Source organism: Talpa occidentalis, unplaced genomic scaffold (genome assembly GCF_014898055.3).
Source record: "Talpa occidentalis isolate TD23 unplaced genomic scaffold, MPIMG_talOcc4v2.1 talOcc4.12, whole genome shotgun sequence".
Taxonomy (NCBI): Eukaryota; Metazoa; Chordata; class Mammalia; order Eulipotyphla; family Talpidae; genus Talpa; species Talpa occidentalis.
Genome location: NW_023601212.1, coordinates 48,833,305 through 48,851,444, shown reverse-complemented (window position 1 = coordinate 48,851,444; position 18,140 = coordinate 48,833,305). Strand labels below are relative to the sequence as shown.

At 44.3% G+C, this 18,140-nt stretch overlaps 1 protein-coding gene across 1 annotated transcript in view; it reads right to left on the bottom strand.

Moving 5' to 3' along the window:
* The window catches only part of LAMC2 (laminin subunit gamma 2), a 56,072-nt gene that overhangs the window by 26,870 nt on the left and 11,062 nt on the right, over positions 1–18,140 (bottom strand). Inside the window, exons 3-5 of the mRNA XM_037506272.2 lie at positions 11,050–11,238; positions 4,027–4,162; positions 962–1,060 (exon numbers count right to left, since the gene is read on the bottom strand). Of these exons, the coding sequence (XP_037362169.1) occupies positions 962–1,060; positions 4,027–4,162; positions 11,050–11,238 (424 nt within the window). The remainder of the gene's footprint in view (positions 1–961; positions 1,061–4,026; positions 4,163–11,049; positions 11,239–18,140) is intronic.

Here is an 18,140-nt window from a genome sequence, read left to right as displayed (position 1 = left end):
ATGTAGCTGGAAGGGATCATGCTCAGCGAAGTAAGCCAGAAAGAAAAAGAAAAATACCGAATGGTCTCACTCATAGCAGGAATTTAGAAAACCTAAATAAGGGACCAGGAAAAAGACTAATTATAATAAAATGACTCTTCTTTTAACCCGTAGCTCTGTTCCCGTACCACACCTCACCAGCAAAGAGCTCCCTGGAAACACAGCTGAGATCGTGTCTGGCCCTTCTCTGCCCAGGTATGAGTGACTGGCAGGATGCCAAAGAGCTACTTTCATACTGAAGGAAGCAGGAAAGAAGCCTTGACCTCTGGGCCCACCTCACAGCTCTCTGCCCACAACAATCTCAGGGAGGAAGAACTTTAGGTCTGAGCACAATTTGTACTGGAGAACAAACCCTAGATATCTGACTGCAGAATGGAGGCTACCAGCAGGAGAGGGTGGAGTCAATGGACTGTGGTTTGGGGCCCACAGGGCTCCTACATCTCTTCCTGGGTCACATGTGTGCAGGTCACCACCACGCATTCCTGCGTGGCTCCTTTTCTGTGCACGATGGCTAGTTAGGCCCATATGCTGCACTCTTTCTCCTCGACATGTGGAATTAGGCTGGGCTTTTCCTGGGAGCAGACTGGGTCATATGACCTCATTACTGCACACCACATAGTATGGGAGCACTGGGGACTCCCAGCCAGCTGATGAGGGGACTCACTGGGGCCCCATTCTCTGCCTTAGTGTGAGCCAAGAGAAGGGCCTGCAGAGAGATGAGTAAGACTGGGAGCTTCAGTTGTATCAAAATAAAGAACAAAAAAAGCCTGATTTTGAGGACAGGAGGCAAGAAGAAGGTCGTCAGCATTTGTAAGTGTGTCTTTTCCGTCACTGCACTGAGGATGAATTCTCAGGCTGGTGCTCACGGGGTGGGGGGGGGGGGGGGGGGTGCTGTGTGCGCAGGGGCACAGTATACACAGACCTATCGCAGCGTTCTCCAGTGACAGCGGACTTGCAGACACAGCGGCCTGAGTCACAGGGCCCTGCGATGCCAGCTGGGTCACAGTCACATCTGGTGTCCCTGGGAAAGAAGAGAAAGAAAATTAGGGATGTGTTTCCAAGTGTTCTGTAACTCTACACAGAAAGAGCAAATGCTTAGCAGCAAATGTCACCAACTGGAGCCAATCTTTCACCTCCGGCGGGACATCTGTCGGCGGGCTTGGTCAGTGCTCATGGCTTAGGCCCTTGAGGCCTCCTTTGTCTATGCTGCTACTCAAAGTGTGGTCTGCACCAACAGCCAGGCCATGAACTGTGTGCTCTCCAAGACAGAAGGGGTTTGCTACAGAATGTAAACCAAATTTATCACCAAGCTGTTTAGTTCAGTTTGCTTGACTGGTTGGGTTGACATTCTTTTAAAAGTTACTGTTTGTCTTGTTATTTAATTCATCGAAGTCTGATTTTATTGTGGTTAGTTTCCTTTTGGAAGTGCTTCTACTGGGATCACACTCACAGGCCATGCAATTGACCCTTTCGAAGAAGATGGTTCAATGGTTTTTAGTAGCTTCTCAGACTTGTACAACCACTACCACAATCAATTTTAGAGCATTTTCATCACTCCAGAAACACTGTGCTTTAGCAATTTACCCCATGTCCTCACCCCAGTCCTAGTTGCCACAGATTTGCTTTTGTGCAACTTTCCCTAGAAATAGGATCATACAACGTGTGGACTTCTGTGTTTGGCTTCTTTCCCTTAGTGTGTTTTCAGCGCTCATACATGTTGTAGTATGTATCAGTACTTCCCTCTTCTTATGACAAAATAAAATTCTCCATTCATCAGTGGGTGGCCATTTACATTGTTTCCACTTTTTAACTGTTCTGAATAATGTCACTCTGAACATTTCAGAACACCTTTTTGTCCAGACATACAGGTTTTCATTTTGAGTGTCTGCTAGCAGTAGAGCTGCTGAGTTTGGTTGATTTTTTTTTTTTTTTTTGTAATAGACTTTCTCAATGCAGGAATCAGTGCTTTTGCCTAACTCGGCACAATCTCCTTGTCACCTGCACACTCGTGCTTTGAGAAGCACTGGTCTTGGCTGCTCGGCTGGGCGTGCAATCCTATGTAGCCACTCATGGGTCTAGAGCCATGTTTGCTGACCTCTCCCTACTAATCTGCTCCTCCTCTGACACTCCATGACTCCATCCCAATCCTGCCAAACCTGGATCTAACGCCTCCCTCTCCCTCCCATTCGTCATCCACTCAGATGCTTCAGGCTTTCTGAAGACTTCTTTCCCTGTCTTCATCTTTCAATTCCCACTCTCCTCCACTGTCTTGGCCTCTCCATACACAATCTGGTCCTCTGATGACTTGGATTCAGCATGTCCTGGCTGCTAAACATGGAGGTTAGTGATAAAGAGGAGTAACCCCTGTCTGGGTGTGTCAAGGCGGGCAAAGATGTGGACATGAAGGCGATAATGGGTGAAGTTGAAACAGAGCTTAAACCCCCTCCATGTGCTTCTTCCCACACGAAGCACTGGGGATGCAGCCCTAAACAAGACAAAGTCAAAATGGGGCTTCTCTGCGTGCAGTAGAAACAAACAAATACGGGTAGAAAGTAAGACATGCCATCATTGGTGGAGACATCGGCTCTGCTCAGAGTCTCTGCAGGAGATGGATGAGGGGTTGGAGCAATACAGCTCCACCTGGCTCTGCTGGAAGGCAGAGGACAGCAGCCCAAGGCAAGGTCACACAGGCTTGGTGCCTTCAAAGAAGGGAAGGCAGGTTGTTGGGGGTTCAGGGAGCCAGGGAGAGCGGTGAGCAGTCCTGGAGCTGGAGCTGAGGGTGTGAAGGCAGGAGGATGGCACAGGACCCTCCTAGCCTCTAACCTGAGTAAGCAGTTGGGGCCTCATTCTGAGTAGAAATCGGGACTAATGGAGGTTGCAGCAGAGCAGTGGTAGAATCTATTTCATTTTAAAGGGTTGCAGAGGGAGACTGGCCCCAGGGAGGGGGTTAAATTGAAGACTGTCTGAAAGGGGGCAGGGAAAACTAGAGAAGAGCTATCTATGCAGAGACCTGGAGGGTAAGAGAACTGGGGACTGAGGATAACTGACACTACAAGGAGGCAAGGGTCTGCAGAGTGGGCCGTGGAGAGAGTCCTCTGTGGTTAGTCTTCCAGGTAAAGGCCTCACTACCCAGCTCCCCTCCTCAGTGCCCTCCCAGTGCCCTGGCACCTCCGCCTTTCTGCAGATTGCTTATGTGATTTATGTTCTACTTTCTTCTGAAAAAGAAGTTGAAGCAGGCTAGGGGGATGCCACAAACTAAAAGGAACTAAAACTAGGCAGAAATGTTCTCCTACTCCAATTCAATTGGGTTGAAAGGGGCCCCAGATTAGAATTTGAAGGTCTCTTGCCCTCCATCCTAACTCATCTAAAGGGTGAGGGTGGGCCTCCCTGGTGGGGCAGCAGTTGACCGCTGGGCTGCGAAGCTGCACACAGCCTCTGCAGCGCCAGTTCAATCTCTAGACACCAGGCGAGGGTCCCACATGGCACGCAGACCTCTCCAGCCACACCCACTGCTCTCCTCAGCAGTGTATTTCAGTCAGTCTGCCTGTTCTGCTCCCCACTCTGGCTCTGGTGAATTCTCTCACCCTCCTGCACTTCTGACCGTACCCAGTGCTTGTATAAACAAATAAATTTTTATAAATAAATAAATAAATAAATAAAGGGTGAGGGTGGGGGGTAGTCAGGGTGAAGAACATGGGTTCCAGAGCCCAAGCTCAGGGCTTGAATATTAGGTCCCCCCTCACTAGTAAATGAGGTCCACCCTTACCCATACTGGGAGGTATCATACTTAAGCTCTGTGGCTTGTGTTTCTTATCTTTAACATATGCATCATGCTAACCCCAACTCTTAGACTATTGTGAAGATAACCCACATAAAGTCCTTCAAACAGTGCTTGGCACACAGGGGTGCTCATAGACATAAGGTCACTCATGTTAACCTAACTGCTATCGCTCACAAGACACAGCAGTGGTGGATGGAGGCGCTTACGGTAGCCTTTGGTCGTGGGAGCACCCGGCATCGGTGAGGGTGTGGAAGCCGGGCTGGCATCGGTCACACCGGTCTCCTGTCACACCTGGTTTACACTTGCACTGACCAGAGCTGTCACATCGAGGGCTAAGAGAACCTGTAGCCAGTGAGGTAGGAGAGAGGAAAGAAGAAGAGGAAATATTACATTCATATGGCATTCAGACGCGACTATCCCCCTGTTCAATAAATACCAAGTAATAACCATCACCTCTGGCAATTCTTCAATTGAGTATTCATCAGCACTTTCCAGGGAAAGTTCTGGAAGTCTGGGGATCCTCTTCAGGGAAATAAATGGAAATCACTCCTGAAAGCATTTTCATGCCTATATGATTTTAACATTAAGTAGTGTGTGAGCCACTTCTTTTTCAAAGAAATTTGTCAAATCTTTGAGATCTCAAGCAGGAGGGAAATTTGTGATGTGCACAAGGGCCTCCTAGATACAAGTGCAAGAAAATGAGCAGCATTTTTCTTTATCTCTGGTAGGCAAAAGCCAACATTTAAGTGTCAATGCTTGTACAGTATGATTTTTTTGTGTAAAAATATGAACAACCTCTTAACTAAAAATATAGTCAATAGGAGTTGTAGGGCCTCCCTGGTGGGGAGTACTGAGGACAGCTGTCCCTATCAAGCTGTCCCCAGCACTGCAGCACAAGGAGCAACCCACATGGTGTAGCAGACTCTCAGGGCTCACCTGCTGCTCCCCTCAGCAGTGTATCTCAGTCAGTCTGCCTGTTCTGTTCCCCACTCTGTCCCTGGTGAATCCTCTCACCCCCTGCACCTCTGGTCTACACTCCAGTTCTTGTATGCATAAATAAATAAATCTTTAAAAAAATTAAAAAATAATATGAGTGGTAGAAAGTCTCCTCCTTGGAGCATCATCCTTGTGAGGAATCCCAGGATTCTCTCCTGGTCTTTGTGCTAGAGTATTTATCGAGGGTGACTTTTATGGTCATGCTCTTAAAGGTAAGTGGGTCCCCTAAGATTTAAGTGGTGCTGAAAGACCAGAGGTACTCAGATAATAAAACATGCTGTACTCAGCCACTTCTACCACCTGTCCAGGCTCCATCCTGTCTCACCTGGACCCTGCCTCACATGCTCCTCCTGTCTCTGCCCTTGCTTCCTGTGCTCAACTCTCTCTATAGAAGCCAGGGTGGGCTTTTAAAAATGTAATTAAGCTCATATGACTCATCTGTGTAAGTCCCCCTGGCTCCCCTCTGAAACAGAATGAGATGCAAATTCTCTATCTTAGCCTGTGAAACTTAGCTCTCTTCCCTCTTCTGCTATCCTCCTTCACTAAGCCCCAGCTCCCCAGCATTTGTTCTGTTCCCAGAAAGTGCTTAGCTGCTATCTTCCCCTGGCGCCTGCACTTACTGCTCCCATAGCCTGGAATGCGCTTTCCCCAGAACACCTCCTACTTGGTCCATCCTCTGCAGTCTAGTCTTGATTAAATACTACTTCTCTAGAGAAATCCTTCCTGACTCCCAGATCTAAAGACCCATTCCATGGAGACACCAGTCCTTAGTCCCGCTTACTCGCGATTTCCCTGACTTACGTATCCCCTGAGCCCAGCATAGCACCCGGCGCAAAGAAGATGCCCCAAAATGTGTTGGATTAATGCTCATCAGTCATAAAAGAGGACGGGGCTACTGTGTGAGAAGTTAAGAGAGATCCAAAGAGGAGGTGTGCCTTACCTCCTCGATATTCCCCCTGCAGCTGGCAGGATCCAAACTATATCTCAAATAACTGATGATTAGGTTATCCATGATCAAAGAAGCCAATGGAACAGTCATCATTTTTTCCCCTAATTTCATCCTTTATTTCCTAATCTGTATATCCTATGAACTTTAATTTACCGGCAGATAAAATTCAAATCAACAAAGGTGCTGGCTCTGTGCCTGTATTTTAATGCCCTATGTGAAATAACTTAGTTATATCTGCAGTCCATTAAAGGCTCCCCATGTCAATTTTGCAAGGCTTGAAGGGCCCCTCAGTGATAATCACATGAACCCCATTTGTGTGTACCTGTGACATGTGAGACACTGAAGTAGGTGCCTTATAGATATACAAATATATACACGCACATATATAATTTATTTTCCCTCATGCTATCTACTAGTGAATGAAAAGTTGGCAGAAGTTCATTTGCAGTTGGAGGAACAGCTCTAGAGAAACTCCAGATGCTTGGGAGGGGAGCTCCATCAGGAACTCCCAGGACATCAGGGGCTGAATTGGAAGAATCTGGGTGAGGAAGAGAGGCAGGAGAGCCACTGTGACTGTCTCCACTGTGATGTAGATTGAGCCGAGTTAGGATATGGACGATAGTAGGGGACAAGGGAGGTGACACAGATGACACCCAGGTAATCAGAGTGCACAGCTAATTGTCAGGCCACTGAACAAACCCCAGAAGACAAAAAAAAAAGAGGAGCAGGATCAATCTCATATTGAATCAGCCAGAGAAAATAAGTTTTGTTTTGGACACACTGAACTTGCATCTATAGCACATGTCAAGTTGGTGGTATTAAAAAGGAGCTCAAGAAAGAGACTGCAGGTGAAGACCTGAAAGCTCTTGGCACAGGCTGAAGGGAAGCCAGAGCAAGGGGACAGTCTGGGAACAAATGGAGAGAAGAGGGGCCGGTGCCTCAGACAAAAATGGAACTTCAGGGGGAAGGGGAAGGGTATTTAGATGGGGGAAAAGACTCAGAATAGAAGAAGCCACTGGAGGTGAGTTCTCAGGATGGTGAAGGGCAGAGAAGGGTGGGATAGTTTTCAGGATCTTAGGCAACAGTATTTTACAGGATGAGAATAAAGAACGGCAACTAGGTTTGGATTTAGAGACCATCACCCTCACTGTTCTCTAGTCAGCAAACAGAGCTGAAAAGGACAATTTCTTTTCAAATTTATGCTCTGATTTATTCAATAGAATAAATCCCTCTTTAATATAATTTAATTTTTTAAACAAAATGGGTTAAATCTGGAATGCAGAGACACTTTTCCCCCCATTCAATTAATGGAAATTATACATTGACTTAAGAAAACTCTCCCTACTGTAATTTTTCAGCAATGAATTATTCTTACAAAGTGAGAAGACTATACTTTGCTTTGAGTTTGCCCCATATAGCCCAGAATGGTAGCCTATCAAATATTCTTGAGGTGTACTAGCAGTCACCCTCATAAAAATAGACATCCTGTGTTCGAAAGAGTTTGGGAAGTGGAATAGACAAAGTCTTTCAGAGATCTATGACCTAACAGTCCACTCAAGAAGCATAAGCTTGTTTAAGTTTTCAGTGCCAAAGTCTCCAAACATTATTTGACATTCTTAGAGGCAGCACCTATTATTATCTTGAAGAACACAGTGTTCCATAGGACATTGTCAAGAGAATACAGCTCTAGAAACCGGAAGGCATGAAAAGAGGCCAGGCTTTGAAGTCCAACAGATCTCACTTCAAATACCAGCTCAGCCACTTACCAGTTACATGTTCTGCATTTGAGATTGAATATACAGCAAATTCCCTTGGTGAGTTATTATTTGAAAATGAAAGATGTCCTCTGGCTGATGGGGAGACTGAAAAATGATGCAGGGACTTGGACTTGAGCCACCGGGTTAGGGACCTCTTGGACATGGTGTTATGGAGGACAGTCCTTGGCACTCAGCTGAGCAGCTCGGGCCCTGGGCATTTGGTTTGTCATGTCTACAGTGGGGGTGAGCTGAGTGAGGTAACATACATTTATGGTCAGGGTATTAGGAGAACTGACGATGACATAGAACATGACAGTGTTCTGGAAAAATACAAAGCATGACCCAGATCTTAGGAAACAGTACCCATGAAGTTTCTCCCAGACATCTGATGGTCTGCCTTTGGGGATGAAAGGACAACGTTCTGAGGCTTTTCCGTTCATATGGAGAGAACCAGAGGGAATAGCTCCCTATCAGAACACCCAGATTATAATGTTATCTCTTAGAGACACTAACTGGGAAACGTCAGACTTCATTAACTTTTGTAAGCCTCAGTTTCCTCACTGTTTAAATATTGTTTTAAAAATTCACTGCTGATTTTCAGTATGTTAATGACAAAACATTAATAAACAGTTTGTATCAAATACGGTGTCTACAAGGCTTCTTTTCAGGCTGGAATGTCATTTTTGGTTTGTCTGTTTGGTTTTTTATTTTCTATTCCTTTGCAAAACTTTTTACTGAAGTAACATTGCATTATAATATTATCTAAGTCTCAGGTATGGATCATTATAAATCAACATCTGTATATACTACATTAAGTTCACCACGAAAAGCCCAATCTACCCTTCACCATACAATTGACACCTTATACCTGATTGATCTAACCTTCTTCCCTTCTGGTCATCACTAATTTGGTCTTATCGTCTAAAAGTTTATTTTTATTTCATTTGTTTGTTTTATTTCATTATGTACAACCTATGAGTGAGATGGTAGGGTGTTTGTCCTTCTCCATCTGACTTATTTCATTGAGCATAATATCCTCAAGATCCATCTATGTTGTTACAAATGGCAGGATTTCACCTTTTCCATAGCTGAGTAGTATTCCATTGTGTATATATACCACATCTTCTTTATCCACTCATTTGTTGATGGGCAATTAGATTGTTTCCAGCTTTTGGCTATTACAAATAATGTAGTGATGAACATAGGGTTGCATATATCTTTCCAATTTAGTACTATTGTCCCAGTAAAAACCCAAAAATGGAAAAACTGGATTATATGGAATTTTTATTTTGATATTTGTTGAGGAATTGCCATGCTTTCCAAAATGACTGCATCAATTTATATGAAATATCATTTTTTTAAAAAGTCAGTGTTCCAGGAGATTGGGACCTCCATCACTGTCCTAAATAGAAGAGTCACATCAACTACAGTTTATTGAGTTGTCTACTATAGGCTTAACAAACATCAGTTTATCTTCCTTTGATTCTGTGACATAAACAGCATGATCACCCTTTCACAGCGGAGGCAGTGGAGCACCAGAGGTTAAAGAGGGTGCCCAGATGAGGCAGGAGTAGTGCTTGTGCCAAGATTGGCAACCAGTCTGCTCAAAAGCCCACCCCTCCCCTCTGTGGTCTTTGGCGTCAACACACCAGGGGCTGGAACACTTGCTGTGCCACGGAGCTCTGTGAGTTTCTTCACCTCCCTCCCTAAGCCTCTATGACCTCACTTTAAAAATGGTAATAATAATAATGCCCTCTTCATAAGGTTATTTATGAAGATTAAATTTATGACTGGATAAAAAGCATCTGGAAATGCCTGGCACAGAGCAAGCATCAGCACATGTGAGCGAGCATACAGGATGGAAGTTGTTGGGTGGCTCCACCGCTCCCTCCCAGGCTGTTCACGCAGAGTGTGGGGTATCCATTCCTCCCAAGGAAAGAAAGAGCTTAGTTCATGGCTGCCGAGTGAGCAATGGACTACATGTGAAAAGAAAGAGCCCAAGTCTTGTGCCCTCATTACCATCTCTCTCTGCTCCTTGTCTCCTGGAGCCCAGAGACCTTGCCTGCAGGCCAGGCTTTCCAGCTGAGCGAATTAAATTTCTAATTACATTCTTGCTGATCATTTTGCCAGATGACCCAACACCCATGACTCATGATGAAGCTGTATCACCTAAGGCTCTTCAGAGAGGTTAAATGCCCAATAAAATGGACACATGTGTCTATTTAAAGGCTTCTTAATTCATAGGGAGAATTGCTAAATCTGAAGGTTCTGAACACTGGTTCTGGGCCACAAAGCTGAGCAAATCTGACTCAAACCACAATGTAACAGCAACTCTAATGAACTTGGGAGTGTCTGCTAGACATAGCTCTGCACAGCATGGCTTTTGCCGTTTTTCCAGAAGCCTCCCACCCACTCATGGCTGCACCAAAATCTGCCCATTTTTTTTATTCTTTCTGTTGGTTTCCTAGAGCCACACCAGGTCATTACCATGTACTATGGTGATACCCTTTAGTTGGATTAGTATTAATGTATTATACTATTAAACACTTACTTTTGTGTGTGTGGTATGTGTAGAAGAACTGGGATGTAGGCCAGAGTGGGGGAGGTTAGAAGATTCACCAGAGACAGGGTAGGGAACAGAACGGGCGGATTTACTGAAATACTGCTGAGGGGAGCAGTGGGCGAGACAAGAAAGGTCTGCTGTGCCATGTGGGTAGCTCCCTGGCCGCGGATCAAACTCAGGAAGTAGCAGTGATAGCGCTGAGTCTTAACCCCTAGGCCACCAGGGTGGCCTTCTTAAACACTTTCTAGCAAAGAGAGAGAGATAATGCCAAGAAAGATACCTTGGATATATAGGTAGTTAAAAAAAAAAAAAAGATCAACTTATTTTACACAACAACCCCTCTCTCCTTTGTAGTCACTTGTCTCCACTGTCTGCTCGTGAGCAAAGGACAAGATGTGTATCTGTGTGCCCAGGAGCTGCTCACAGTTCTGTAGCTCAGGGTGGAATATTTTAGAAAAACAAAAACAAGTCCTCCTTTGAACCAGCCTCCCTGTTTGTGCTTCCCATTTGTGACTTCACTTTCTCTTGGTCATCACCCCATGAAAGTTCTACTCTGCCTAGTTACTTGTCTGGGTCTTTCATCAGCACCGCTTTCTATTGCTAATACCTAGCACAGCACCGGTCACAGATCTTTGTAATCCCTTATTTTTGAAAGGTTGGTGAAAGGAATTGCTATTGCTAGGAAGATTGTCATGGGCTGGGAAAAGCAGCAGTGTGCCTCCTGGTACTGGAATCTAACCAGCCTGCCCTCCAGCCTGCCCTATAGACCCTCGTTGGCTCCCACACCCCAGATTTAAGGAAAACATGTTTGCTTTCAGACTGAAATTACCAAAATGGACCCATGTGTAGCAGATTTCCCAACGTTCTAGAAGTCAAACAGCACCTCTTCTCCTGCTTTCTTCTCCCTCTTTTGCTCCCTCCTTCTCCATCCTCTCCCTCTCCATCTATCTCTTCCCCCAAATACCTTTGGGGTTACAGTTGCAGGGCAAACAGCGGTCTCTCTCTCTCTGCCGGTAGAAGCCCTCCTTGCACCTCTCGCAGCGGACGCCCTCAGTGTTGTCAATGCAGTTGAGGCAGCGGAGTCCATTTCCTGTCTGTGTGTGAAGTTCCCAATCAAAGATGCATTGCTTGGACTTCCCATTGCAGTCACAGACTAAGGGGCAGGACAAAACAGACATTGTTAGTGTGGGGGTTGGGGGTGGGAAGAAACCAAAAATCAAAACTCAGGGACAATTCTTCCACGTGTTTTATTATTATGGATACATATTACGCACACATTACATGTCATGCCACATATTAATTCCAACTGTGGGAAGGAGTAAATTAAGGGAGGGAAGACGGTGAGAGTCCTTGGCCCACCTGTAGGAAGCAGAGGTATGCTGTGCTGGGGGTGAAGTGGTGGCTGGAAGAACATGAATTTAGAGTTGCCACACTGTCCAATTGTTCAAAAATCATATGTTATGTATTTGCATGGAAAATTTCCTGATCAAAATATTTGCAAGAGATTCACTTTTTAAAATTTATTTTCTTGCATTGCTGTTCATTAAGGGATTCATTTTCTGAAAATGCTGTGCAAGCCCATAGAACAGGTCTATGGGCTGGGGAGATCCTGTAGGCTCCAAGTTGGTACACCCTGGCATGACCCCCAACTGTGGGTGGTGTTATCTGTTCAAGATACACATCTGTCTCCAGGGGTGATCAAGGTAGAACAGCTACAGTGGCCGGCTGGATGGGTATCCCCTCCACTCCTCTCACCATCCCTTGAGTGTCCATCCCCAAGCCAGGAGTCAGGAAAAGCAGTCCCATGAAGAATAACCTTTCCCATGTGTCTAGGAAAGTTCTCCCCATGGGTGTCCCCAGGAGATTCATGGAGTGACTGACATCTCCATGTGACACCTAAATAGCCAATGAGGTAATACTTGGAAATCCTCAACATAGTACCTGGCAGACACTCCAAAAAATGAAAGCTGATGAACCTTGCAGATAAAAGAACTGATCAAATATGGGTCTTGCTATTTCCTTGGGCAAATTGCTTCAACACTCTGAATCTTGTTTCTTCTCTTCTAAGTGTAGAGGACATTATCTGCCTCCCTGGATTGTTGAGAGGATCCCACTGAAAACAGACTATCAAATCCCTTGCAGTAGCTACTTCCTCCCTCACTCCCATGAGATCGATATTGTCTAGGATGAGAAAAATGCAGGTAACTTGAACCAGTGGAGACCCAAGGTTTGAACCATTGTCTGAGGTCAAAACTCACTTCCTTTTACCAGACATACAGTCTCCCTGGGCCATGCAACCTCAGTGAACCAGAGCCTGGCTCCAAGAATGCCTAGGGCCATGACACCAGAGCACTGATAATTAAGTCTGAAAATGGGCCAGCATAGACTGAGCGGGGGCCCCATACAGCCTCTGACGGTGCACCAGTGACCAGATAAATTGGATGTACTTCCTAAGTGACTTCTTAACAACAGCTCCAAGAATTCATGTTCTTGTTACTTCGAATACCATCAAATGTAGGAAAAGTCAACTAACATCTATCCAGAGTCTACTTGATGTCTAGGACTTTGCATTAATCAACTCAGCTAATTCTCACACCCCGTTTAATGGAGGGGCCTCATATCTTGCCTAAAGTCACACAGCTCAACCGCAAAAGTCTAACTACAAAGGTTTCCCTTTTGCCCTGCTGCAAAGAATCTGGTTCTGCACTACAGGTGCCTATTTCTTCTACAACCCTCTCCTAGAGGGTTATTCAATAGCCCTTTCTCGAATCTTTTCTCATCAAGCTCCACGTCCTGTTTCCCCTATTAGGCAGCACAGACTGTTACAAATTATTTTTTATGGCAGTTTGAAGCTCTCTTCCTTCCTGTGAATTTTGCCACGTGTTCTTGTTCTTGGAGAACAATGCACGCTCATGCTCATGTGCACACACACATATGCAAGTTCTTTTCATCTACTTACTCACCAGACGTTTATTTCTGACGTTGTTTTACAAGGTATTGTTTTGACCTTCAAATATCTGAAGACAACGCATAGCATCTCCTTCTTTCGTTTTGTTTCTTCAGGCTAAACTGGAGACTTCTCACCTTCAGGTCCTTCAACTATTCCCCATGTCATGATTTCTAGATTCTTCCTGACTACTCTTCTAGGAACAAACCCTAATTTTCAAAATCTTTCTTAAAATGACCAAAATCATTACAGTACTTTGAGTGTGGTTTGAACAGCTCAGCTTACGACAGGACTAGATATTATCATTCCATGCACACAGCTTAACATTTCATTAAATTTGCAGCATATTAAATTTGCACTCAATTCAGACTTGCAAGGGCTTTTCCACAGAGCTGGTGCCAAGCTTAATTTTTCTCAACAAATGCTATAGAGCTGATTTTTTTGGATTCCAAACAGATGTGCCACACAGCTGTCATGTGCTGTGAAATTTTACTGAGAACATCGTTAAGCACGTACCAGAGCTAAATCCACCAGCTCATGATGCTTGTGAGGTTACTCAGCAAGTTCACACAGTGAGCAATGCTCTCTCTGCCTTGAATGACTTTGGGGAGCAATCTCAAAATAATTATGAACTATTCACTATGACTTTTTAATTCAGAATATAACTTTGCTGGTCATAGTTAATTTCATAAGGACAGTAGGTGATATATTTACTTAGAGCAATAGTTTAAAAATAGACAACCTTGCTCTAACCTCATTTTTCTCCACCAGCACTGTCCCCTTCTGTCCTTTCTCCTTTAAAGCCCTGCTTTGAAAGAGTGGGTGTTTTTCCCTTAAATTCATGGCCTCAGTGTAGAGTTACACCAAGAGAGGTCTTTACCTTGCATCTCCGCCCTGGAAATAGCCCAGTTAGTTATGAACCTATTGCCAAATCTCTCCATCTCGCAAATGGGTTTCCTTAAAGCCCAAGGTTCAGCAGACTCAGATTGTATTGTCCTCCAGTATCTGCATTATCTGACTACTTCAGAGACACTCTCTCAGTCTTGCCTGCAGGACTTTGACCACACTGAGCTCCACCATTTAGCTGCACTGCACTTAGCTCAACACTGGCCTTTCTGAACATTTACACTCAAGAATGAGAGCAGAGAGTTTGCTCCCTTGCTAGAATGACCCTTTTTGTCATTGATGCATTGGAAACATGTTCTTTCTGAAATGTAGACTAAATTCCCTCAAACTATTTATTAAAACCATTCTCACTATTAGACCAAAAAATTCCAGAATATTCCTGCAGCTGGGTTTAATAAATGGGACTCAGGCAGCTGGTGGCAGGTCAGTTATATTCTGTGACCGATTTCTATCCAACCACCACATGGGCACACAGGTTGCCTAAGGACACTACCAGGATAGGAATAAGGTGACAGGGAGCAGTGGAGACTGTGCCAAAAATGCTAAAGAGAGAAGCAGCATTTCACCTCTGGCCAATAGTAGCCACATGGGAATAAAATCTGTCATAGTCAGCATTTCCACTTATGTTTCTTAAAGAAGGCTGATGTGGCTTTGGCTAAGAAGAGCTATGTCCAAGGACAAATCTCTGTACTTGACTCGGCTCTTCTAATAGTCAGAAAACACCTCATGCTTAAGAAAATGGAGTAACAAAGTATAGGGCACCGTCTTTGGTCTGTAGTAGGCTTTTTGTTTGTTTGTTTGTTTGTTTAATGAATAAAGGAATGAATGTTCTCTTGATCTTATTCTAGGTGCTTCTACCATTTAAAGTGCTCTGTGCACATATGGACATGCCTTAGAAATACGAATATTCCCCCTCCTCCCCTGCATGCTCTCTTCCTGGTCCTTGAGGGGATGCTTTACTCCCGAGAAACTCAGTCCAGAAAACAGTCTTTCCTGGTAATTTTAACAATTATTTATTTATTTAGGTTAGTAACACTTAAATACAAGCCTAGAATACATTTGAAAACAAGAGGCAATTCTAAAAGCGTTTTTATTTTATTTACTTTTCCCCTTTGTGTTTAACCATGTTTAACTTTATGTCTACAATTTTTTTCTTTTTCTTTTTCTTTTTTTGGTAATATACTTGATACTCTCCAAAATTTAGGGCGAACAGCAAATTTCATAAATAGGTTGTCTACTTTCCATCAGGAGACTTGACACAATGCAAATGATGGAAATATAAAGATGCGGGTCTTGGACAGGTCTCGAGTGAACTGGAACCAGTGCAACTGTGCGTTCATTCATCCAACCATCCATCCTTTCATCCATCCATGCTTCCATTCATTCATTCGTTAAAGAAACTCACATTGAGCATCTACTGCAATGCCAGGCCCTGTTTTTGGCACTGGGAACATAGCAGTGAAAAAAACCAGTAAGTGCCCCAGCCACCAGGGGGTTTACACTAAAGTAAGAGGGAAGGAAAACAAACAATTTAAGTAGTATATAGAGACTATTGGTAGCTCTCTTTCACTCGATAAAGCAGTGAAAAGAAATAGGGAGTTAGGGGGTAGGTGAGTAGGAAAGGAGGGCTGAAAGATGATGGTTTGCTTTATTTCTATTATGATACTGATATGTTCACAATCTTTGTCATTCATCTATCAAGCATATTGTGTTTCCTATAAATTATGATGAATTATTAACATAACAGATGTATTAAACTGTTTGCCTTTTTTTTTTTAGCAGATGCTCCTTTGCCCCTCCTGATAAAACAGATCTCTTTTCTCTCCAAACTATCTCCTTGAAAGCTTTTTGTTTTATTGATTCTTAGTGTTTTTCCTTCTGCCTTCTTCTGTCCTCATTTAATGAGATGTACATTTATTCCATTCATTTAAGTAACACACTTCATACCTAATAGGGAGGCCATATTGGCTTCTTGGACTTTGCAAGTCAGCAAGATGTCAAAGAAACGGGAGTTGCCAAAGTTTTATTTTGTCAAATAAGATATTAAATAAAGGGCCTCCCTGGTGGCGCAAGGGGTTAAGCACCACACTATGAAGCAATCTGCAGCCTCTGCAGCATGAGTTCAATTCCCGGCCAGTCAGGGAGCAACCCACATGGTGCAGCAGACCCGCCCTGTCTCTCCCGCTGCTCCCCTCAACAGTGTATTTCAGTCAGTCTGCCTGTTCTGTTCCCCACTCTGTCTCTGGTGAATCCTCTCACCCCCCACACCTCTGGCCTGTACCCTAGCTCTTGTATGCATAAATAAATAAATCTTTTTAAAAAAGATATTAAATAAACATTTATTCAATATATATTGGACTTTGTCAAACATTCATCACATTATACTTGTTTTCCTCATTTTGCCATAGACAGCCATGGTTGGGGGTCTGGCATTAAAGTACAATTGCATCTGAAAATAAAGAAACAAATCAAATTTGGACCTGAACAGATTGACGCATGACAGGGTCTAGGATTCCAGATGTCCAAATTCTTTCTCCATCTGTCACTGAGCTCTGAACCAGAGGAGCTGGGTCCCACCCATTATTCTTGCTTGACTCTTCAGTTGTGCCCAACTCTTCCCAAAGCAGGGATATCTCTTTAGATTTTTGTCCTATCCTCTTTCTGTCCCCTCACTCCAGCTTCCCCAAAGCTTTTTCTTGGTTCTTGCCACAGTTAAAGGAACTGAAATCATTAAGTTCACCTACAGCGCCACATAAACACATCTGAAATGGACTCATTTTACTCCTATTTGCACTTGTTTCTTCTTCTTTTTTTTTTTAAAGATTGATTTATTTATGCATACAAGAGCTGGGGTATAGGCCAGAGATATTGGGGGTGAGAGGATTCACCAGAGACAGAGGGGGGAACAGAACAGGCAGACTGACCGAAGTACACTGCTGAGGGGAGCAGTGGGCGAGACAGGAGAGGTCTGCTGCACCATGTAGGTTGCTCCCTGGCTGGCCGGGGATTGAACTTGTGCTGCAGAGGCTACGGGTTGCTTCACAGTGCTGTGCTCAACCCGCTGCACCACCAGGGAGGCCCCCAGCACTTGTTTCTTTAAGTCTAGTAAAGCATGGGTGGTAATTGTGTCTGGCTGCTCTACATGCTTTTTGGTGCTTCACTATTTATTATAATAATAACTATAATAGCACACCATCACTGACCCTCAAGGTGCCTCTTAGGAGAGCCCGCCAGGCAGCCGGCAGCAGACTGGCCCGCCCACCAAGACCTGTGCTCTGTGGAGAAGCAGATCTGAGGTGCTGGAAACCTTCTCCAAACAATGTAGCAAGGTGTGCAGCACCCCTGGGCTCACTTGCCAATACTCCCACCCCCACTCAGACACACAACCCCAACAGGTCAGGACAGGATGCACAGGGCAAAGGCTGTTTCCAAGCTGTATCCTTGGAAGAATAAAAGGAAACCAAAAATATTTCCTAGGGTTGTTCTTAGAGCAAGGCCTTGGAATAATCAGTATCAATGGCTGCAGTTCATCAAGATCTCATTTGAAATTTCCCATCAGAAACATAAGCAGTTACGAGAAATTTTAGTAATTTGGCATAAAGGCAATCATTTTGTGTATAAGCAGATCCTCTTTCTGTGATTCTAAACTTAAATACAAGTTCCAGCTTTTCACCAGAATGATCTAATTTCCATTTTCATGCCACTAATGAACTCATCATGCATTTTGGTGTTTCAAAAGTAACAACAAAATTAAAATCCCAACTCCTTTCAGAACATACCAGATATGGCCCTACTGACCTCTCCAGTTTCTCTCACTCCTCTTTTTCTCTCTTGTCCACTGGACTCCAACACACAGATCCTTGCACAAATTCTGGGATGCACCAAGCTCGTCCCCACCTCAGGCCTTAACACTTGCTATTTCCTTTTCATGGGGAAGCTGCTCCCACCCTCCCTGGACCCGCCCAGCAGCCAGCACCATCTCTTCGGGAGATGTGTCAGAGCATACCTATAGCCCCAGCAACTAACCCTCAACAGCTTCTCCCTTTTCTGAGTGCCCACAGGACTTCATCCTCCCCAGTCTCCTGGCATTTACCATGTTCTGTCTGGATCATCACTATTTGTATACACAACTTGCTTCCTCTATGGGGTTTCTTACCTGTGTATTCCCACAGTACTCCATACAAGGTCTGAGACCGGATGGG